Source organism: Temnothorax americanus, unplaced genomic scaffold, assembly GCF_048541705.1.
Source record: "Temnothorax americanus isolate GAGA-0224 unplaced genomic scaffold, ASM4854170v1 Scaffold68, whole genome shotgun sequence".
NCBI lineage: Eukaryota > Metazoa > Arthropoda > Insecta > Hymenoptera > Formicidae > Temnothorax > Temnothorax americanus.
This window is the reverse complement of record NW_027509790.1, coordinates 424,249-448,478: the sequence shown is the minus strand read 5'-3', so window position 1 is coordinate 448,478 and position 24,230 is coordinate 424,249. Positions and strand designations below refer to the sequence as shown.

Below are 24,230 nucleotides of genomic sequence, written 5' to 3'. Positions count from 1 at the left end.
CTTTCTCCAACTCTCTCTCTCTCTCTCTCTCTCTCTCTCTCTCTCTCTCTCTTTCATCCTTTCGCAATGATTTTGATCACACACTGATTATTCGAGAAAAATTATTTCACCGTTATAATTGACTCAGTTTACTCAATTTTTATACATTAGCCTTTGATGAATAGTACATGAAATAGTTACACTGTTTTACATTTTTATACATATCTTATTTGTTTCGGAGTTGATGCCATTTTCTAGAATTAACTTAATATATACCTATTATTAAATAAATGTCTTTTAAATGTAATATATATATATATATATATATATATATATATATATAATGTACAAAAACACATGCTAATATTTTGTTTTACAATCAAGTGGATAAAACTTCATATATCCCTTTATATTGTTTTAATAAATTTTATGAAAATCGGGTTTTATTCCATTCCGCGCGTTTATCGCTTTATACAATACGTCGCAATTTTCCAAATATTGCATGGCAAAACTAAAAGGGGGCATCAGTGATTTATTATGAATAATTTATGATCGGCATACCATTTATTTTCCGTTTTTTTATTATTTCTCAGTATGCGCGCCTTCTCGCCCGTAGCTGTGCTGTGTGCGAGCTTACAATTCAGGCTTACGGGCGCAACAGCTTCCGATACATCGAACGCGGCCAAGTTTTTCTTATTCATTGCACGGTTGATCAAATGCAAAGCCGATACCTCGAGTTTCATTCCATTCCGCGCGTTTTACACCGCGGCGAATAAAAAGTTTCGACTATTCATCGTCCCCTCGTTTCTTCGCTCTTTGTAAGTAACGGTGAAAATCGTATCTGTCCTTTTTATGTCTTAGCGTAGCTCATTGACAGCGTTATGCAAACTTTACATAAAGAATATATTTTAAAGAATAACAGCCGTAGATAGAAAGGATAGGCGGATGTAAATCCGGTATAGTAAATCGATATACAAAAGAAAGAGTAAAGGTACATTATGTTACACGGTTATATGATTCTTTAATTTTCTATGAAGGAGGTAAATGTGTTATAACGTCACTGACGCCGAAATTAAAGATGCGAAGAGAACTAAAATGTTCAAAAGTGTGCTAAAGAGTTTACGTCTGTTGTATGTATAAATATGTAGTATGTAAAAATAGCTGAGAAAGCTACTAAAGTCATTTCATTCATTTTATCTCTTCGATCTGTCTCTCGCATTCTCTCGTCTCTATTTTGTCCTCTCTCCTCTCTATCTATTATATCTCTCGATCCTCTCTCTCTCTCTTGCTATCTATCTGCTCTATCTCTCACTGAATTCTCTTTCCAAATATGTGCCATTATAGTATCGAGAGTTTGCGGAATACATTTCTAGTTAAAGGGACTTATATGCGCATCCCGATTTATGAAAACTTTCCGGGGCGCGCCGCGTTTCACCCTATCTATGGCACGGTAAAACGTTCAATTTTGGGAAATTTCTTGCGGGATGTTAACAGCAGGTGCAGCCGTTGCGAGTTAATTCGGGCTCTCCCGTTTTGTTCGGTTTTAAACGATTTGTTGCAGCAGAAACTATTTATTTGCGTGAGAGTTGAAATAGCAGTAAATTTTTTGCGCTCGTAATTCGAGTTCTCATTCTTTCGTAACGAGACTATTGACCCTATTAAGTCCCAAGATATGTCACTCCTTTCGAATCATTGCTTAAATTCTTAGCTTTTAGAATAATTTATTGCATGCAAACATTATTTGCGTGAATTACGCACATACGAAATAAAATTTATTAAATATTTTTTATATCATTTTGTTACATTTTTGCTTCCTCATAGAGGAAGGCTTTGTAATGGTGAAAAAATTTTTTTTCGAGAGTTTTGATAGGAAATAGGTTTTAGAATGTTCTAAATGTCGACAAATCATATTAGTAAAAAATGTCCGGACAGTATGTATGTATGTGTGTGTGTGTGTGTGTGTGTACGGATTTTTGTACGCATCTACTTCTACAATTTTTAGATACCAGTTTGAATTTTTGCACACAAATAGATTATCTAGAAAGTATGTCCTCCTCAATTTTATTGAAATCGGTCTACCGGTATAGATTTTATGCAGATTTTCCTTTTTTTGAAAATGTGTTTTACGCTGCGCTGTTTTCTCAATATTTGAGATAGCGATAATTTTTATTTATTATATTTTCCAGTTTTTTCTACCCATATTTTCATATATAATTCATTTAAAATTGATTGATCAGATCTCGTATTACACACATTTGAAATTTCGAAGAATTCGTACATACATAGAAGCTTTATAAAACTTGATCTGATCAACCAAATTTTAACCAATTATATATGAAATAGGGGTAGAAAAGACTGGAAAATATAATAGAATTAAAAATAAATCGCTATCTCAAATATTTATAATATCGGGCTGATTTTTTTTATCGATAAAGTATTGTTTTAGTTTTTAAATGGACAAGTATTTTAGTATTTTTTGTATATAATTATTTACGCAGTCCCCAAAAGAGTTAAGTGTGAAATCAGAACCTTTGCTAACAAAGCTTCCTCTATGAGGAAGCCAAAACAAATAAATACCGATAATTATACCTCGAATAAAATAAAAACTTGCACACTTAGGAACTATGAGGAAGCAATGTGCAAGTTTCTACTTGCACAATTAAAAACTACGAGGAAACAATGTGCAAGTTTCTACTTGTGTGTGTGTGTGTGTGTGTGTGTGTGTGTGTGTATGTATGTATGTATGTGTGTGTGTGTGTGTACGGATTTTTTAGTTTGATAGTTATAGCTAGAATATAAAAACGAATATAAATTAGTTGAATAAAAAATTTTCAATATATACGGCGCGGAAACAAAACTGCGATACGAGTTGCCGTTAATTGCTTGCATTTAATTTCGATTGTTCATTTATTCATGAAAATCGATCGTTCGTCGTACCTTTAATTAGCACTGTATAATCAAGAAAAGAACGGCGATATGAAATTTAAAAACAACACGTTGCAATTACCTGTTCCATCATTACATCGCAATTAGTAATCCCTTTCAAATAATCTTCTTTTGTATTCGAATTAAACATAAACATGTTTGATACTTAAAAATGTAGCAGCATTTGTTATTATTTTTTTATCAGCACATGCATATGCATATTATTTTGATAGAAGAAACATATATACATTATAACTCATATCCAAAATTGCCATGTAATATTGAGCATGAAGGAAAGTGCAAGAAAATAAAAATTTGTCGAACAAGATATAGAACCATATGATTTCGTGTATTATATAGCCCGCGCGCGTTCCTGAAGATATTAAAATCTTCGCTACTTAACACAGCAATATAGGTAGTCTTCTTGAAGGGAGGCGAGGAGGGAAGGGCTGATTAACACGAATTGCTCGAAAATTCAAGAGCGGCTGTGGGAAGACGGCTGGACCGTTTTACGAGATGTGGGCGGGTCGGGAAGTCAAATGACCAGTAAACTAGCGCGAGTTCTTCGCCGTCGCGCCGGAGCAGAGACGTCCGCTTCGTCGTCGAGCGTTGTGCTTAAGTGACTCATACACATCACACGCACACACACATCCAACACTTTGCTCACGCGAGTAATGCTCCTTTCCGCGTACACACACACACACACACACGCGCGCGCGCGCGACGCATTTAATAGTGCTCCCACGCAGCGCGCACTCTCGCAATCAGTTTGGGTAATCTTAAACGTCGGGGCTGGCTTTATCGCATATGCATATTCACTACCGACGCGATAAGCGTGTATATTAAAGCTCCCAGGCCACTCCTACGGGCAAAATGAATACTCGCGACTATAATCACAAAACTATCATGTGTTACACGATACGCTCATGTAATAAACGCGATGATTTCGTCAAACGTATGTAGTTGCTTCGAGATTTGGGGAAGATAAATAATCGACAGATTTAGAAAAATTCGAATATATTATTTACATATTCCAGCATTTTCATACATTATCTTACTTTTCGACCGTTATGCGCTACGGACGCTTCTCTTCCTCGTTAAAGGAGAATTATATCTCGGCCATTCTTTCGATGGCGACCGTGTTAGAGCTGCGAGCGTTACGAAGAACACGCGGATGCAGTTAACGGCGTAATTGGCCGTTTTAATTGGTCGTATTAATTGTTTACTGGCGGTTGCTACGCCATCGAACGCGTCGCGAGACCGACGACGTGCACCTTCCTTCCTCGAGCGCGCGCAATTCCCCTCGTAATAATTATCGCGTCGCGAACGCGCTTATATACACTCGCGTAATTCACTCGCCGCCGCTCGTGACCGAGCGCCGCGCACGCACGCACACGCATTTCACTTCGAATCGTACACGCGCGCGAACGGACATCGTAGTAGACGGGACATGTGCCATGCGGCCGCAATTGGCTGAAATTAGTGACCACATTGTTCAGTTTACTCTCCGTCCCCGCAATTGCCCCCTTTAATATAGCTGAGCAGGCACGTTTCTTTACGACGCACTCGTGTCCCACAATGCGCGGACCGTCGTCAGCCGGGAGAGAAATGGAGTGTCTTATTGATGTTCATCAAAAAGCGCTGCGATTCGAATAACGTTCGAGTACCGCTTAGCATTTTCTTTGCGAACGCTCGAGAGCGCTTTTGGATAGCCCGAAAGACGTATTATTCACGTACTTGGCGATTGAAGGCTATACTGTTATTTGAAAGGAACAATATATTAAACCTTCAACGGCACAATCAAATTCTCCCCGGTCCTCTTGAAAAATGTATAACTTTATTATATTGATATACATAAAATCACAAACGTATCTATGTAATTATTACACATTACTGTACATGTATATATTTACAGTATAAATGATATATGTGCATATCACGTATCTTAAAATGCAAAACTATTTATATAATCATGTTTATTAATAGTCTCGTATTTCTATATAAAATGTCTCCTGTTTCACGGGAGTTACTATATAGTTACCACTATGACAATATGACATAATCGATCGATGATGATCGCTCGAAGATCTTTGTGGAACGAGCCAATTAGTTGATGTACATGTATGTATGCGTGTAATCAGTTCCGACGAAACCGTTTTATCAAGAAATGAAGTGTGACGTGAGGAGACCGCGGCAAATGGACACCTCGCTAAGTAATCGCTAAGTACTCAAACGAGGGCCGAGGGCCGTTCGTCGCTAAGTACCGTACTAACATCGTTTCCAATTGAACAAGTAATAACCGAGCGCGGAATCTGCGTACGGCGGAAATTGATTGCTCGTTCAATAGTGAAATCAGGTAAATTTCGCTCGCTAGGTAAACAAAATCGAAACCTGGATACCTGGCAAATTCCATCAAAAGATCGCCATTAATCATCCACCTAACAACTCTCGCGGTCAAAAAAAAAAAAAGTTTAGAAAACACAGAGGGAAGAAAGTTATGAAGAAATATATTATAAAAACCCTGACAATACGTTATTTTCATGTGCAGCGTTAATTGATTGTCATTCTTCACGGAAGGACCTACGTCGATAGTGATCGATATATCCAAAGGGAGAAGTCGTCTGTGTATAAGCCGTGAGATATTGCAGTGTTCGTCGGCACGAAAAACGTGAGCAGGATTTAATTCGGGACTAACGACGGCGGATGCGATAAGCAGAGGAGAGAAGAGAGAGTGAGAGAGAGGTGGCGGTCCGATAATTGCTTCTCAATAAAGCCGGACCATTCTACGTCGGTCTCGCTCTCGCTCTCCTCGGACCACGGTATTCCAGCTACGGGCTATGCATTAATTCGGGAACGATCCCGCGGGAGGAGTAAGGAATGTCGTTATAGCCGACTCGGGCCACTGCCGTCGTTGTGTGCCATCGTTGCACCGTTTCTCCAAGTTCGGATAATTGCTTACGAATTTACCCGGCGCGGGCGTGCGCGCGCGCGCCGACCCCATGTTAGGTTTTCTTGCATGCCCGGCCGCTGTCTCTGTGATACTGACAGCGCGTGGTGTGGTTACCGTTACGGTCACTATATACTCTCTCCCGTGTTGCAGCTGCGCCGGCCAAGCGGCGATGCAGGTGCACGGAGGAGCCCCGGTGTCCCCCGGGGCGCGGACGGTCGGTCCGAGGGACGCCGCAGCCGAGGAGAGACCTTTGTCGTCCTCCGTGTAAATTAACCATCGGATGCAGATCGGCGGGACAGTATTTATGGTGTCTCTTACCGCAAACCGACCGCGTTGTATTATAAGGTATGATCCGCATACCTCCCTTTATACCAATCAGATCAGAGACAAGGTTCGTGATATTCGAACAACGATGCCGAGAGAACTCACGAATATACAAATACATATTCTTTATAATTTTGGTATTTTTTAAATATATTTTTCTATTAATTTTTAAAATCAATTTTAAAAAATATTTAAGTACAATAATTTTTGTTGTATGTTATTTTGATTTAGCTATTATAATTTAAGTATATATATATAGTTTGACGTATTTTGGATTTGATCTATATATACTTACCATTTTTAAAGCAAGTTAAATATTGGTGAACTTAAAATCGTCCCGTTTAACAAGCGACGTTTCTGCATTATCTTTAATGCTTTGACGTAATGTATTTTAAATGGAATGTTACGGACACAACGTCGCCGGCTGGAAAGTTAAATAAAAATTGATACCCGAGCAAACGGCGAATCAACTTGCATAAATGATAGCGAGATACGCGACGGACTCGGAAAAAGAGGGCAAACTTTGATGTTATTTCGTCTATTATGCGAGCTCAATGATCCCCGCCATTCTCGCAAATTTCTCCTCTGCAGCTGCACCGCTGACGCGATGCAGATGCAAGTATAGCGTTTGAGCAAGAAACGCAATACGGCATTACGTACCGGCGCGGCGTTGTGTTGTCTACTACCGCGTAAAGCAAACAGCAACGGGGGACAGAAGTAAAACAAATTTACGGTAATGAAACTGCAGTAAAGTAAGTTGCAAGCAAAAGGAAACGTAATTAAATCTGTCTAATTAATCTTTCGGTCGTGGTCCCCACACGACGACTCCTGTAATCCGCGCATCCTGCTCCGCGCGCGCCCCATCTTTCTTCAAAGGCATTTCAAATGACGACTATCTCGCCCGCGTTTGTTCGCGTATTTGATTAAGAAGATTCGAGAGCGAGCTGCATGCTCCCACGTTCCAATTTGCTGCCCGAATAAAATGAGAGAACGCCGACACTGCTAACTTAATATTGTTCGCGATTGTTTTCTTATTAAACGATTTACTTCTTGTTAAACGGGAGTGCTTTGTGATACAGCGCGATAAGTATTCAATCGTGAAAATAGCTCGCAATTTCTTCGCCGAGGTAAAGTGTCGCCGGTAGATAATGTAGATTTTAAACAAAGGAACATTATTGCGACGAGAAACTCGAAGCGCGGGCGGTTTTGAATTTCATTCGAGGGTTTCCCTTTCGAAATGATTTTTCTCACATTTATATATACGGTCCTTTTGAAATCGTCGTCGCTGTGCAGTGCCGTGCTTCGAACGTTGCGCACTCCTCTGGATGCGGATCCCGGAGGGGCGCGCAATTGTGGCGCATCAGACTGCGGAATGACAATGTGGGCGGAGGGTAGTAATCACGACAATAGAGGAATAACCGTATCCGCTGTTGCCTAGTTTCATATAACGAGATTGCCGATGATAGCAATCGCGGTTGCGGCGAAAGGAGAGGGGTAACGTACCGGGGCCCTTTTGAGCCCCCCTAATTAATGCTGTGCGCGCGCGCGCGCACGCCCGCGGAACTCTCAATTGGACCGAGCTTGATGCTCTCGAAATATGACTAGGTATTCGTAATATCGTGCATGTCAAACTTTAGGCGCGCGAAACAGAGGCCGTCGCCGTTCGTTCGTTACGCCAACTTTCGTGCAATTTGTTTATTATTGTCGCAACGAAACTATAAGCTCGTTAATCTGCATAGTTAATAAGAAGCTATCGCACGAACAGCCGCGTACTTATTGTTACATTTAGGTTCCCCGCTGCGTTTTAATACGCATCTTGAGCAATTAAAAGTTACTTATTTTACACTTCTTACAATATCCTTCTGGCATTGAATATTCAGATCACGCCGCCGCAATGAAACAATAACATTGTACAATGAAAGATAAAGTCTCAACTAATATACCTAAGGAAGCAATTTATATATAAAGTTTAATTTTAATTAATTTTAATTTGAATTCTATTTAAAGAGTATAGTCGTTTGTTTTCATATATATTAACATTTGGTGTGCTTTCTCATATATTCTAAGTATTTCTATAATCATTTTCATTATCGTGCAGAATTATATCTCTTTCCAGAAGAAAATAGTTACAGCATATATGTGTAACGTTAAAAATATATTTTATTTTTGGAAGCAGCAATGCGAGATGGCGAAGGGCGATAACCGTCGAGCTATCGTAGGTTTCGCGCAACACGTTCGTCAATTGCGCTTATCTCTCTCGCAAGCGCGGCTCTCGCGGCAGACCGTGATTTTTAATTGCGCCTCCTATCGCGGCTTTTTGTCCCGCCATGCAGCCTTTTCTCCCTTTCGTGACGACGGTGCTCGACATCGGCACGATAATAAAGTCCCATCGGGACGGCGAGGTGTACACAATTAGCGCGCTTGTGACATCGCCCGTTGTCTCTGGCTGGATTGCCATGCAGCGAGTGCCCAGGCAGACACGCCGCGCCGTGTGCCGCGCCGGCCATACCGCATTACCACTCAAATTCGCAACGAGAGGAAACTCCGCCGCGATTGTTCTTAATTCGTTTCGTGCGGCCGGCGCGGCGCGCGGAAATTCCATCCAGCGCGCGATATAATATTTGCTTTCTCTCTCTATTCTTCCCTCTCATGTTCCTCCCATTGTGTTTCTCGCGCTCAGAAAGTCCCTACATATTTTTCTACGTTTTCCCTTTAATTCCTCGCATGTCGCATGTGTGTTCTCTCTAATTGCGTGGGATACAATTCCGTCCGGGCGAGAGCATCACGGGCGCGCGTATATGCGAGAGTTACTTACCTCGAGACTCGATACTCCGGCTCTATGTTTACTATAGCAGATAATAACGAGGTAAGCGGGGGGCTTTAACCCCTCCTCGTTACGTGCCGGATCGCAATTATAATTTTATTGCGGCGGAAACGCGGCTTACCGAGCCCCTTCTAGGCCGGCTAATCTCCCCTTTCCTTTTCTCTTTTCTACCTTTTGTGTAAATGACGCGTTCCAACACGACACGACACGACGACAACGACGACAACGACGACAACGACGACGACGACGACGACGGTGCAACGTCGACCGTCGCACGTTCGCATTTGATGTTCGATCGCGGCGAGAGAGCTTCCGTTGTCGGACGCACCGAGTGCTGTCCTATACGAACGTTTTCGTCGCGACGCTTTCGAAAAGCATCGTTAACGGCTCCGATCCGGGTCAAATGCTTCTCGCTCCGTGTGCCATATACACGCGCGCGTGCTGCAAGCAACGCGTAGAAATCCGCAAACGCGTGTTTCTCGCGTATCGCGAGCGCGTTTGAGCGAAAGCTCTCGTTGGCCGTCGACCGCAACGCGCACTCGAAATGTAATGCATAGATGTGCTCGCGCGCATACGTTTGGCGTGCGTTTGTATGGCGCGCATCCGCGCGTGTACGTGTGTCTGCAATGTATGTGTCTGTGTGTGTGTGTGTGTGTGTGTGTGTGCGAGTGCGTGCGCGCGCGCGCGCGCATTCGCACGCGCCCGCGGGCACGCTTGTAATTCGATTATTAATTTAATAATCAATCATCGACCGGGTATACCAAATCGCATTAGCGACGCCCGGCTGAATCACGCGGATCGCCCGGATGCCCGCAAAATGGTGAGAAAAAGCTCTATATGCGCGCTTTTTTTTCACATCTCTCGCATGAAATCAGATGCGACGCGACATGCGTGTATGACATTTGTCGATTCGGGAATCAAACAATTTTTTCGATTGGGCAGAATCAAGCGAGATGTGCGTGTTTCAGAATCTGCGGTCTCTAAAATTTAAAAAATTGGAGCCAGAGCCTGAGATGGCGTGGATTGTTGGTATCAAGGATCTATACGATAATATAATCAAAGTTCTGCGATAGTCGACCAAACTAAACTAAATATTTATCTAATAATGAATTCGATATGTTATATCTATTGTTATATTGATAATTAATGAAACCAGACGGTATTATAGAGTAAAATTATCATATACAATGTATTTGAGATACAAAACATACACTATTGATTCGTAGTGTGAAATTATACTCAATTCGAGTCATTTTTAATCTTTTCTATAGGTCGCTGCTCCTACTCACTATGTTATTAATTTAAAATAAAGTTGATTTAACTAAATCACTGGAGTTAAAATAATATTGTGTTTTGTGTTAAAATAATAAATTTCGACACACACACACACACACACACACACACACACACACACACACACACACACACACACACACACACACACACACACACACACACGGTAGTCAAAAGTAAATGTTATTTAACTCACGCAAAGGTATTGATTTAAATTTTAGCCTTTAATATTTAACAATGTCTTCCAAAACGCAAAGCGATATTAATCTTCCAATGCCCTCGTTCGGCAAACGACGTTAGCACTTTTTAGAGTACGGCGTTGTTTTTTCAGATCAACACAGTTCTTAAGCCCATATCACCCTACGGATTAGAATTGAGATTGGATTGAAATTTAATTAATCATTATAAAGAAAACTAATCTCAAGTTTAGTGAACTTTGCTCCGCCTCATACGAGGACAATGGAAGGTTAAGCTGTATTTTCCGAGGTGTTGGACTAACAATAAGATGAAACACCGTAGGGGTCTGCAATCACGTTGCGTCTGAAACTTCGTGGACCTTCAGCACGTCGCGAAACGTCCACGTGACGGGGATTGTTTTTCCCCGTCGATTATATCGTTTGTGGGCGGATGTGCCGAAATGCAGTGGCCATGCATACGGCAGGATGGATGCCCGATCGGACACGCGAAGGGGGAGCTTTTAAGCGAACGCGCGAGATCGACAGCCGAAAGTGGTGCTCCAACGTGCCGGGCCCGCGCGTATCGTCGCCTCTCATTTTCCTATTGTTTCTGCGAGCGACGTCGAGCACGCGGCCGAATAATAAATGCGATCTTCTCCTCTCGCTCGCTCTCCGTGTCCGGGTCGTGGAAAACTCAGTTTTGTGGACATGGACAATGGCGATCGAATGTACGGACCAAAACGGAATTACTTCTCCCTTCCTCTCTTTCTCTCTCGTGCGTTGTCAATTACGCGTCGCGCCGCTGCCGCAGCTAGCTCGAAAGAGTGAAAGAGAGGACCCGTCGTCTCCTCCGTGCGCGATTTTTTCCCCCGCCGCGCTCTTATTGTTCTGTCTCGATTATGCCATGCTCGAGAAAGCCACTCGATTAACGTCATCACGGGCACGCGATTATGACACGAGTCGCGGAGCTTCATTAACGTGTCGGCGGACCTCTCTACATCGCGGATCGAGCTTCGAGTGTTTCGTTATGCCCTGCGCAATAATACGAGACCGCTTTCAGGAAATCATCCGTTAAAATCTTGTGGGGAAATTCTGCGTTGACGCGTAGAGAGCTCGCGCCTTCCATCACGTAAACAGGATAGAGACGAACGGGGTAATGTATTATTTTACAATTTATTTTACGACTAATAATTTATTTCATTAATATGTATCATAATTTTTTTTAGAAACTTATCAGCACTGAAAATTAAAATACTCCCAAGCGAGTTTCTACGCGAGTTACTTTACTTACGTTCGCGTTCTCTCTTCACTCGATTCGGAATTGATTCGGGGCAAGATATATACGGGGTTAAGGGGAGACGCGGACGACGTGTAACGCAAAGTACACTCATCTCGATTACTCCAATTGCCGCGGCTTACGAAACGCCATGGTGCGTGCATCGTCGTGCGCTTATAGCTCAATGGGAGACAAGCGGCGTGAGAGAACGATCGATCGATAGGCCGTTCACGGCGACATGGCCGATTACGGTAATTAAGTGCGGAAACAAATATGAAATTAATACTTGCGCTTGGTCCGTCACGAAACGGTCCCACGGCGCTATTAACCGCACGCGACGCACGTGCATGTGCATGTGCACATGCGTGTGTATGTGTACGCACAATATACTGACCGATAATCGCGGGTATCGGTTTGCGCACCTTTATTATGGGTGCCATTGTTAATTGCGGCCATTGTCGAGTGGTCAGGTATATATTCCGACGTTCGCGAAGTTAATGCCCCATATTTTCGATCGGGTGCGCATATCACGGAGAGATAGACGCCATCACCGGGACTGAAGAGAGAGAGAGGGATGAGGAGGGGGCAGGGACGAGACAGAGGGAAAGTACGCTATTGTGCGTGCCGATTGAATCGAGTCGCTCCGCATTGTCAATTCCGACCGAGCGCGACTCGTTTACTTCGAAACTAACGGTTGTATACACGACGCCGTTTAAAAACCGCTTTCACCAGTTTCACCGGAGCGAGATCCGCGTGCACGAGTGATGTCTGGTTTTTTTTTCTAGATTCACGACATATGATATCCGTTGTGGCGAATGCGTTGTCGGCGGATAACGCGAGTCTCAAACGAGCAGTAAGATCTTTAAGCACATATGAATACATAATATGTCATGTCTTCCAAAATGACGCAGGTGCATGACTACACGATTGCCGGTACGCGGCTGCGGTTTGAAGTGAATTATACAAGTACTCTCGAGACCCGACGATCTTAATACGTTGATTGCCAAATACTTGTTAATTTCTAATTGGCGTGGTCTGTCTAGACGTGAACGCCCAGCTGTTCACCGAGTCGATTTATAAAGGGGAAAATAATAATTTGATTGCAAGTTTTGATGTGAAGAATGAATATAATTAAGTAATATATTAATCTTTTGAAGCACATATCATATTTGATATGTCTTTTGAAAAAAATATATTTCTTTTACTCTGATTTTTTTGAAATATCGTATTTAAGTGGTTTTGAGTCGCCGATTCCGAATCTGTAAAAAAAATTTCAAAATTCACAATGTTGAGTCAATATAGTGGCGCAAAGAGTCCGAACAATTTTTGTTGTATGCAAAAATGTACTATGCCATGGTAAAAAATTTTGTCTATACGTGATATACCTACTAAAATTAAGTATTCAAAGGTTTTTGGGGTTACTGAAAATTTTCAAATTATCAAAATATAAGATAGCGGAAACTAAAATTGCAAAAAATCAAATTTACACCATAATTTGATATCCAAGATTTTACTGAGTTGCTAATTTTGAATATGAAATAAAAATACAAAAATTCAAAATGGTAGATTTAATATAACGGATCAAAGTTGCCAGAAAATAAATTGAAAATTAGTTTTAAAAAGTTGCAAATTAATGCAAAATCTGATTCCAAATTTGTGATCAGCGACCTCAATACCCTCTGCATACCAAGTTTCAACGAATTCGTATGTAAAAAAAAATATGTGTTTTAAAGGGTTAAAATAGCATTGATATAAGTGGCATTAGGTATAAAGTTACCTAATTGTAAAGTGGCAGTCGTCTGCCACTTTACAATAAGCTGTCTTCTCGATGCGCGAGCGAGAGTTTTAAGCGAGTTTCGGGAGTTCCCCGAGATCGTGTAAGTCCTCGACGGTGGAGCTCTTTCGAATTAATCGCCGGCGCGAGATTGGATTTGCCGTTCGCTGTACCGGGAGTGGGGGAAGAATTATCTCAGGAACAGACCAGAATCATCGCCCTGGCGGAATTGCACGGGGGGGAGGGGTCCTCCGGCAGGTACTTCGACGACGCGCAGTCTGGAACGCGGCGAAACCATCTGTCTTATTGCCGATGCGCGCCATTCCCTAATCCGCCCTCTCACGTCCTTACCCCTTGCGTGTTTACGTATGAAAATGACGCACTCCGGCGTGATGGGCTCGGGTGTATATTCTGCTTCCCAACACGCGCCCCGGCTACACCGAAACGAGGGTCCGACCGACTCCGCGCGCACGCGGGAATGACCTACATTATGCGCGCCCCCGTTAGCACGCCGTGTTATTATCCCTACCCCCATTCGAAAGGCCATCTTGCGAGATCATTAATCTCGCGTATATCTACAGAAGCTGCCATTAAGGGGAATTATTTGAGAAGTGCATTATTTTACGGACGATACTTACAAAGGGGAGTTCTTAGACTCGGAGCTCATTGTGCACCGGCGAATTATTAATTTTCTGATGATCGATAATTCGCTGACCTCCGGGCGCGGGAAAAAGAAACGCTTAAGAAAGGCACTGTCTTAAAATATCACATATGCATGAATACGTGGCGCGAATAAATCGCGAAGAGAATAGAACGGATGAAACAGCGGGTTTTTTGAGCCCGGGACTTTCTCCTTCGAGCCAGACAACTGTACATTATACATAAAACATGTCGCTCGCTATTTTGGAACTGGATTGATTAATGAAGAGGTTTCTTTCGCAATCTATTTAATATGCGCATTTATTCGGTAAGTTTCCTTTATGATCAGTCGCGATCTATAATTCGAATCCGCGCGGTCTGAACGGTATTATACGACGTTCGCTCGTGACTGTAAGAGATGCGCTCTGTAGACGTGACTATAAAATACAAAAGTTATATGCGCTCTCGAGACTTTATGTGAAACGCCATGAGCTGACACGTGTTATTCCCTGTGTGTCCCTCACCATGGTGTTTGTAATATTTGTGCACTTACGTACGTACGTACGCCGTTCACGGAATGTTATTAAGCATGATAATAATTCGACTGGAATACCGCAAACCCCTCATATAGCGACCGATCGTAGCGGGGCGATAAGAGCGAATTAATTCCCTTGATGCTAGCTTCGCTAGAACGATCCTACTCGCACGTCACGCATATACAGCAGTTCACATCCCTCCTCATCTGTTCGCAGGAAACTACAAGAAGCCGTTGGGCTTTATTCTAGCTTCTGTTATTGCGGCACAATTTTTCGCGTAAAATTTCGCAACCCAATATGGCCCCAATTCTGCCTCTGACCGCATTATTAATAGTCCAGTCACTATGTACAAAAAAACGGATTATAAAAGACATAATTCTGACCCAGGATTTTTCTTTTGAGGGGTGTTGGGGGGCTCAAGAAAAGCTTATTCTCAAGTTTTCGACCTCTGTTTCCCGCTTGCTTTTTTTACGGGAGTAAAAAATATGAAAAAATGGTTTTTCCGCGATAACTCGGTTTCTAATAAAGTTACGAGGTCGAATTCATTTTAAAGCTTTTTTTACGCTCTACAAATTATGTCGTATGACATTTTTACGTATGATCGATTGTTTTCGAGAATCGAACGAGAAAGGGAAATAATATTTAGTTTTTTTCTTTTTACTCATTATTGTCGTCCGAAATTGCAAAAATGCTTCAAATAAAACTTGTAGAGCGTAAAAAAACCTACAATTTTTATTTGTTATTTATTTCATTTCGTTGAAAATTACGCCTTGTAGAGTGCCTCAAAGTGGAGAGTCGTCGTCATCGCGTTAGCGGCGCGTTGGTTACGTCGATACGCGGCACCGAACGCTTTCGCTAAGATTTCCGACTTCATTGACGCAAAAAAGTAACATAATAGGTGTTTTTTATAGGATTTTTCCCGCTCTACAAGTTACGTTCAGTGATATTTTGGCGTACGATCGATAGTTTTCGAGATATCGAAAGAGAAAAAGAAAAATTGAGCATTTTTGTTCGTTTTTTTCTATTTTATCGTTTTTCGCACCCGAATCTGTATAAACGCTTCAAATAAAACTTGCACAGCAATACAAATCGTAAAATGTTTTTATTTATTACTTTAATTTCGTTGAAAATTCCATATCGCACTACGCCTCAAAGTTGCAAATAAATCTTGCAAAGCCTGCCTGAAATTATTGTAGCTATTTTGAAACCGTCAAGTTTTCTTAATTACACTTACCGTTTCATTGAAGAATACATGAAAGCGTGCAGTTTTATATCTTAAGTGACAATATTTGTGTGAAGTAAGTTTATAAGAAAGAAATACTTTACCGCTGACGCGATGGCGACGACTCTCCACTTTGAGGCGCTCTACAAGGCGTAATTTTCAACGAAATGGAATGAATAACAGATAAAAATTGTAGGTTTTTTTACGCTCTACAAGTTTCATTTGAAGCATTTTTGCAATTTCGGACGACAATAATGAGTAAAAAGAAAAAAACTAAATATCTCTCATACTTTTTTATTTCCTTTTCTCGTTCGATGTCTCGAAAACAATCGATCATACGTAAAAATGTCATACGACATAATTTGTAGAGCGTAAAAAAAACTTTAAAATGAGCTCCGATTAGACCTTGTAACTTTATTAGAAACCGAGTTATCGCGGAAAAACCATTTTTCACATTTTTTACTCCCGTAAAAAAAGCAAGCGGGAAACAAAGGTCGAATACTTGAGATTAAGCTTTTCTTGAACCCCCCAACACCCCCCAAAAGAAAAATCCTGGGTCAGAATTATGTCTTTTTTAAATGTACATAGTGACTGGACTATAAAGAAGTACCTGGAATCGATATTTCTCAAAATTTTACACAGCAACTTTCTAACTGAGCGAAATATTTAACGTTGAAATTTAGGACGGCCTGATGGCGAGCTGAGCCGCACATCAAATGTAAAATAAATAGTAAAATTTTTGGCCTCGGGTGCATTTTAATTTTAAGACGATTAATGCTACAAATAACACGTCGCGAAATTTTCGCTCGGCATAAATTAAAGCGCGCGCGAGATTCTTTTTTCAACCATTTCCGCCGTGTACCGGTTATCTTTAATATATTTAATCTGCGTTTCGCGTATATTATAGGACCGCGTATATTACAGTCTGTTCAACGCGCCGATGAAACAACTTTTGCCATTTGCCATCGTGATTCTCTCGGTAATAGCGTTCGCGCGTCGATGGAGTCACTTGTACTCTAATCCGCGCGGGCATGAGTTCGAATCTCGCTCGCTAATACCGCCAAAGAGGCGCAGCCGGATGAGGCTATCGGCGCGCTACTCTTGAAAATACTGCGAATAGGTGGATATCACAATCAAATGTAGCTACAGTTAGCAGGTATTACCAGTAATCTCGCGTGACTGCCCCCTTTTCATGCTCGCTGCGTATTATCCTGCAAAACGGTAGCGCGCCGTGTCGCAGCTCATCAATTTGTTCGATAATAACTTTTAATCAACGTATTAGCAGTTTAATTGTTAACTACTTTATAAAAATAAAAGCGCACTTTTGTCGCGGCATTTTTTAGAAATACACGCAATATTTATCGCTGGATTGATTATGCAATGATTATGTAAAGCCCCGATTTGCGATAAAGTCGACGAGATTAATTTATCGATCGATTATTGGCTTTCATTATTCCTTCATTCATCTGTATATATTTCATAAATATTATACTTATATTGATAATATTATATCACATCGTTTTTCATACTGCAGTTTGTACAATTTGTGTCATTTTAGAGATAGATAACACCATATATCAGCTTTTGTTCACGGACCGAGGGAGTCTTTCGTCGACGAAACTTTAGACCGGCGGTAGAAAAGACGATTTCACGAATGACATAGCGAGTCAACCAATAGTAAAATTTTAATGAAACCTGGCCTAAAGTCTGCCCCGCTTTCTCGACAAACACCGACAAACGCGACGTTCGGCTGTGGACGTCTGAGATTACGCGTCTGAGCGCGATATTCTAATGGACGACAGGCAGCCGGCCTTTCTCGTGCATTTAGCCGAATAGGGTTAAAACTGCGGTTATTTGCAGTGCACTTCGATCGAAATGGCTGCCGTTTGCATAATCTCCTTCCGTTGCCCGCCGCCGCGTCGCATTCGTCCACATCCGTACGCCTTTTCTTTCTACCGGATCTTTTCTCTTTCTCTCTTTCTCTTTTTCCGGTCTCTTCTTTCTTTCCCGAGCGCTTTTCTTTTTCCCACCCGGTCGGTACCTTCCATCCACGAAAACGATCGCGTTTCTTTGTTCGAAGCAAGCAGGAAATTTAGGTTCCACTACGATCGTGCTTGATTTATATCCGGCGTCGATCGATCGAGTCTCACGACAAACGGATTCGTTCGCCGAATGCCTCGAGGGAAGCTTGATCACGGTAGTCGCGGTCAGCGCGCGCGGAGCGAACGAATCGTCTCAATTACGATTTCTTGTCGGGATCGGATTTTCTCTGCAGGTCGGGGATTGCGTTTACGCGAGCCTCTCGACCGCGACGTCGACCTCCTACGATGACACGGGGGGACTACGTGCCGGTGCGCGTTCTTAGGAGAAAACAAATGACACACCATGATCGCCCTGAGTTTTGCACATAACCGATTTGAATAAATTTTCACACAGCCGTAAAAATTGCCCGGTCTTGCCTCTGACACACACTGAAATTGCGACATTGTTTCTACAGCGTGGAATAAAAATATTTGTTTCGAGAAATTTATACGCGCGTCCTCGGTCGGACATATTTTTCTTGAGGAGAGATCTCGCGACGTACAATAATCTCGGAAACTTAAGTATCGTTCCTTCAGTATATGAGATCGGTCTCGCTCCGCGTGTACTTGGCGCGAGACACTACCGTGTCTCTTGATCCTCCCGATCAAAAGGGACGCCGTGAAGCGTAATTTACGTTTAAAAGATTACGTATAAAATTATCATACTGTAATCACAGATTTTCGCGTGAAACGTGACGTGTGTGTGTGTGTGTGTGTGTGTGTGTGTGTGTGTGTGTGTGTGTGTGTGTGTGTGTGTGTGTGTGTGTGTGTGTGTGTGTGTGTGTGTGTGTGTGTGTGTGTGTGTGTGTGTGTGTGTGTGTGTGTGTGTGTGTGTGTGTGTGTGTGTGTGTGTGCGTGCGTGCGTGCGTGCGTGCGTGCGTGCGTGCGCGTGCGTGCGTGCGTGTGCGTGTGCGTGTGCGTGTGCGTGTGCGTGTGCGTGTGCGTGTGCGTGTGCGTGTGCGTGTGCGTGTGCGTGTGCGTGTGCGTGTGCGTGTGCGTGTGCGTGTGCGTGTGCGTGTGTGTGTGTGTGTGTGTGTGTGTGTGTGTGTGTGTGTGTAGATTTAACGAAAATTTATGGCTCAACATAAAATCATTTCGCATTAACGTTATGAATAGCGCAGAGCGCGGCACAAAGCAATAACGGTTAATGTCCGTATAATAATTGTCCGCTGCATATTATTAAATACAACTTAATTACCGGTAAGCAATCTGCGGTATATATATCTGCGACAATTTCAGTCGCCCGGATGGAATGTGTAATAGTATACTGAATTTGCGGTGTTACGAGCCCGAGTCGCTTTGCACGTGAGTTACATCGGTTACGCTAAGTTTGTCGCGTTACGCGGGACGACACCGAGTTCTTGTTAAATTGCTCGTCTTTCGTTTACGCGATCCTGATATATATATATATATATATATATATATATATATATATACGCATACATATAATATATAAATATGAATGTTGGTATATGTGTCATCGCGTATATATATATACTAGCTGGTTATACGCGGGCTTTGCCCCGGAGGACATATGGAATAAAACACGCAAATAGTCTCTCTCTTTTTTTTTCTTTCTCCCTCTCTCTTCCTTTCTCTCTCTCTCTCTCTCTCTCTCTCTCTCTCTCTCTCTCTCTCTCTCTCTCTCTCTCTCTCTCTCTCTTTCTCTGGAAAATTTCGTAACCGATTTCCAAAAAGATACCAGTTCCCAAAAAGATCGGTAACAAAAAACTATATAGTTTATAGCACTCCCTGAAAAATTCTACCCCTGTTTTTATATACAGTTCTTTAAAATTTGATTAACTATTTCCCGAAAAATTCGTCAAACTTCTGATACCAGTTTCCAAAAAGATCGGTAACGAAAAATTATATACTTTATAGCACACTCCTGGAAATTGAACCTCTACTTTATGTACTACAATTCTTTGAGATTCGGTCATTTGGAACCGGTTTCCAAAAAGATCGGTAACAAAAAATAGTACACTTTATAGCACTCCCCGGGAAATTCTACCCCTAATTCATGTATAATTCTTTGAGATTCAATCAATTATTTCCCGAAAAATTGGAAAAATTAAAAAACCGGTTTCCAGAAAATCGGTAACGAAAAACTATACACATCATGGCACTCCCCAGGAAATTCTACCCCTGTTTCATGTACTCTTGGTAAAAATTCGGTCCACTAACGAATGAGTAGTTCGCGGACAGACGGACGGACAGACAAACAGTCGGGTTGTATATAATAGTATGATATATGTATCATTTACACAGAGGCGTAAATATGCACATGTACAATGTATTTCATTGTATATCGTTCAAAGTGAAAATTTCCCGCCGGGCGTTCGCTTTAAACGTCGCTGAATATTTATGATCCCAATCTCTTTTCAGCCTACGGTAAAACGAGGTTTACCGCTATAATAGCGATGGGGTGTGCGTGGCGTATCCGCGATGACTTTAATAACTAGTTACCGGATTAATTGCGTCACTTTGTCACCGTTAATTTACCTATTAAGCACTTATCGGTGCATGGAATGACGTATCACGGGCGCGCGGCACAATTATTCATTATGCTAATTGCGCGCAGCTCTGCCGTAGATAAATCTTACTCGCTCTTTTCGATCGCGTAAATGTCATCATCGTGACGTTTATATCGGTACGGAAAAGGAAGCTGTGTTCCGCAGCTATTCGAAACTCCTCGTTGTATAATTTAAAAGTGAGATCTCGAGGGTGCTGCGACACAGTCGGATTTATATATATTTCAAAAAATTCAGAAAATCTCACTCGGGAGGATTAAAAATACGCTGCGATCAAAGGGCAGCATGTAAATCGCAGTCGGTCTTAAAATAGCGAGAAAAAAAAATAAATTATGCAACGAGGAGGGAGACGGGAGGAGAGGGGAGAAAGAGAGATGCCCTGGCGAGATTAAAGCTGCCTTACCTGTCGTCAGAGTAGAGCAGAATAGCGCTGACAGTAGTACGAGCTGCATTTTAGTCAGACACTTGCCGCACCTGGAGCACGATTCGTCGCCGAGCAAAGTGGCGCTCCACTTCTTCCCCGTCTGCACCCTCGAGTACTTCATCGTTCACTTGACATTTGCGCGCGGGGTGGGGCCAGAGGTCAGATGGGGGGAGGATAATCGCGGCCGTTTGTACCGTTTGTCGAGAAAAAGAATGAGAGTTATACCGCAGAATTTGCGCCGTCCGGGAATTTCCGCTTAATCGAGTCTGCCGCGGACTCGCATTAACGAACGCGCTCTTCCTCGTTCTTCAGCGGATTCGACGACGCCACGCGTTCCTCGCTTCCGATGGAAGATCGTCGGCATCGATATTCGATGCTTTAGAAACAGTCGATCGCCGTCCGCATTTGAATGTTGATTTCGATCGTAACCGGAAAGCGGAATTCCTGCGCGTTCGCCGCCGATTTGTCCTCGTCCTCGACGTCTCTCCCTGCACGCTTTTCGATTCTCGCCAGAAGATTCTTCTCGTTGCTTTTTAAGAAGAACCGGAATACCAATCACGCGCGCTCGAAAAAAATTCGACCCTGCGTTCGGATTTAATGGAACGCTTGGAATTTCTCGACGTTATTCCCGTCGTGATTTACCTCCGCGTCCCGATGTCGTTTTTCTAATCTCTGGCTCTTTCGGAAGATCGTAAGGATAGAAGTAACCACTTGCGAATTAAATCAAAATTGAATTATCACGTTTCCGTGGTTTATTTGTTCAACCTGGAAATTTTCTCGATTCCACGCGAGCAGAAACGTTTCTCGACACCGTGTTTTTTCGTCGAAGCCACACCGGGCAATAAGCGCACCTTAGCCGTCGTACATCCGCGCGAAAGTAGTTTCGCTATTACTCCGGCTTACTTCGGTCATTCCGCAGAGGTCTTCTCGGGCTTAACGATCCTCCTTTTATCGTCAGTTGTTAGACGGCGGGGGCGCGCTTATTTCCGCCGTAAACGTTGTCCCGTAATGTTTTTCGTCTCCCGCAACTTCCCTCGGGCGCTTTCGCGGACTTTTTACGCGAAGGCTCGGCGTCTCTTCCGTTTTCTCTTTTTTTTTCTTCTCTCTCTTCTTTTTTGCACGCTCGACGTTGCCCAGGTGCGCGCCGCGCTACCGAGCACACGTATATATTTCCCCGTCAAACGGATATCACTCCCTCACGACGCTGGTCCCTCGTTCCCTCGTTCGCGCTGCGAAACGACCCTCCTTATTCGCAAACGCGCGCATTAACGCCGCTCCCTCCGAGCCTCGCTAATTAACGCGCGGAATGAACGTCGATGCGTCTCGAGAAGTCCAGGCTTCGCATCGGATGAGTGTGCTCGAAATGGAAACGAACAAGTTTCGCTCTCTCTCTCTCTGTCTCTCTTTCTCTTTCTCACCGGTGACTCCTCATCGTTGATTAACCGGCGTCTCCGTCGACCGCGGTTCGTTAGTAATGTCAAAGCGAAAGCCTTCGCGGTAGAGCGGCGCGAAATACCTTGTTGTAAATTTCATCCGGCTATCGGCCGGATCACTCTCGCGTCCTCCGGATTCTCTTTTATCTTCTTTCCGTTATTTCTCTGTCGCGTGACGAGAGGGGGGGAGGACAAATCGTCAGTGATCAGTGAGCGTGAATTTTTGTTCGCGTTTATTTCGCAGCTCAATGAATTCCTCGCGATTTTTTCCACCGCTGCGATCCCTTTTTCTCCGCGGATCGGAAAAAAATTCCCCCCGACACGTTTGCAAATTCTCGCGGAATCCCGAATCTCGAGTCCCGGACGCGAAACACGTCGATGCACTCACGTGATACTTTCGTTCTCTGGCCACGTGCTGCACAATCGCGATTGTCGGCACCTTTTTATTTTCTCCCGCCGCGATGTACACTTGTCGCGAAGTACGCGACTTCTTGCATGGATTATCGTTCTAATTCACATATTTCTCAGGTTCGTCAGTCGTCACTGTATCCTTTTTCATCAATGGTTCCCCACGCGTATCCTCGTGAACGCACTATCCACTCTCGAACACACGCCTCACCGATTTCGCCGGCGATTGCAATCGAATCTCTCGGCTTAATGAACAATCCCGCGAAAGTTACATATCACGGTTAATGCACGTTTTTTTATAATTGTTTTTTTTTTAAGTTAACAAAGAAAAAAAGGAGTCACGAGACGTTCAGCGAGCGTCACTCTTCTCCGCGCCACATTTGAGAGGAAGTCAGTTTCCGCGAAACATGCGTGCGATACCGTGGTTTCGCGGCAACGAGCGACCCGGCTCCGTTGTTACAGGTTACCCCGAGAACCTTTACCATCGGCAGTTCGTAGTTGACAGAAACCCTTGGCGGGAGCGGTACAACGAATAAGGTGCCACTCCCACCCGCGCATGCTCTACCACCACTCTCCGGATCATGATTCCCTTCTCTCCTCTTCCTCCTTTTGCTTATTTTCTCCTTTTCCCTTTGTTGTGCCCCCCTCTCGCCTCCCCCCCTTCTACGGCCATCCGTCTCACGCATGATCCCCCCATTTACTGCATTTTCAAATCATTTTCTCTCGCTCCCATTTGTCGAACTCCTCTTCCTTCGTTTTCTCCTTGATGGTCTCTCCCTCTCTTGACAGCACCACCATCATATATAACCGCACGTGGTGCTGCCGTCAGAGTGGGGCGATCCATAAACCAATTAATTCGGGTAATAAACTCGACCGAAGGGCGACCTATTCGGCGGACCCTCGCCTATCCCGAGAACACGCCGCTAGATCCTTTTAGCGACTTTCTTCGACTTGACTCGCCTTTGTTCGACATGGCAAATCGGCTTGCCACATCGGAAGCTATATCTCTCTATCTTCGTTGAGACAAGCTTAACCCTTTGGCCACGTATGGCGTGTCAGAAAGATGTGGAACGATGTCTGTCAGAACGGAACGATGGATTTACGAGGCTACGCGGATTTACGAGGCTGCTGCTCCTCTCTTTTTCGAGGCCCTACGCTCAACTAATTTAAAACTCATTCTTCACAGCTTTTTAATTGAGCACAATTAAGCACTCGATATACTGATTTATACGTAACAATTGTTAAAGAACGACAGTCGTTGAACAGTTGCAAATTTTCGGAGATATTACGAAAGTCTTATGAATTATTAGATAATTGAAAAGATATTTAAATATATATATATATATATATATATATATATATATACATATATATAATATTAATTAATTAAAATGAAAAAAAAGACTCAATGCAAGAAACTTGGCGCTGCTCTAGA

General features: G+C 43.0%; 1 protein-coding gene and 1 long non-coding RNA gene across 3 annotated transcripts in view; one reads left to right on the top strand and one right to left on the bottom strand.

Moving 5' to 3' along the window:
• LOC143905846 (uncharacterized) overlaps positions 1–23,303 on the bottom strand; it is a 31,456-nt gene extending 8,153 nt beyond the window's left edge. Inside the window, exon 1 of the mRNA XM_077421478.1 lies at positions 20,934–23,303. Within this exon, the coding sequence (XP_077277604.1) occupies positions 20,934–21,075 (142 nt within the window). The 5' untranslated portion in view covers positions 21,076–23,303. The remainder of the gene's footprint in view (positions 1–20,933) is intronic.
• The window catches only part of LOC143905847 (uncharacterized), a 122,740-nt gene that overhangs the window by 67,994 nt on the left and 30,516 nt on the right, over positions 1–24,230 (top strand). Inside the window, exon 3 of one of the 2 annotated variants that reach the window (XR_013259344.1) lies at positions 6,005–6,199. This is a non-coding gene — a long non-coding RNA (uncharacterized LOC143905847). Of the gene's footprint in view, positions 1–6,004; positions 6,310–24,230 lie in introns of those variants that run through there. The other variant, XR_013259343.1, reaches the window with a different exon arrangement.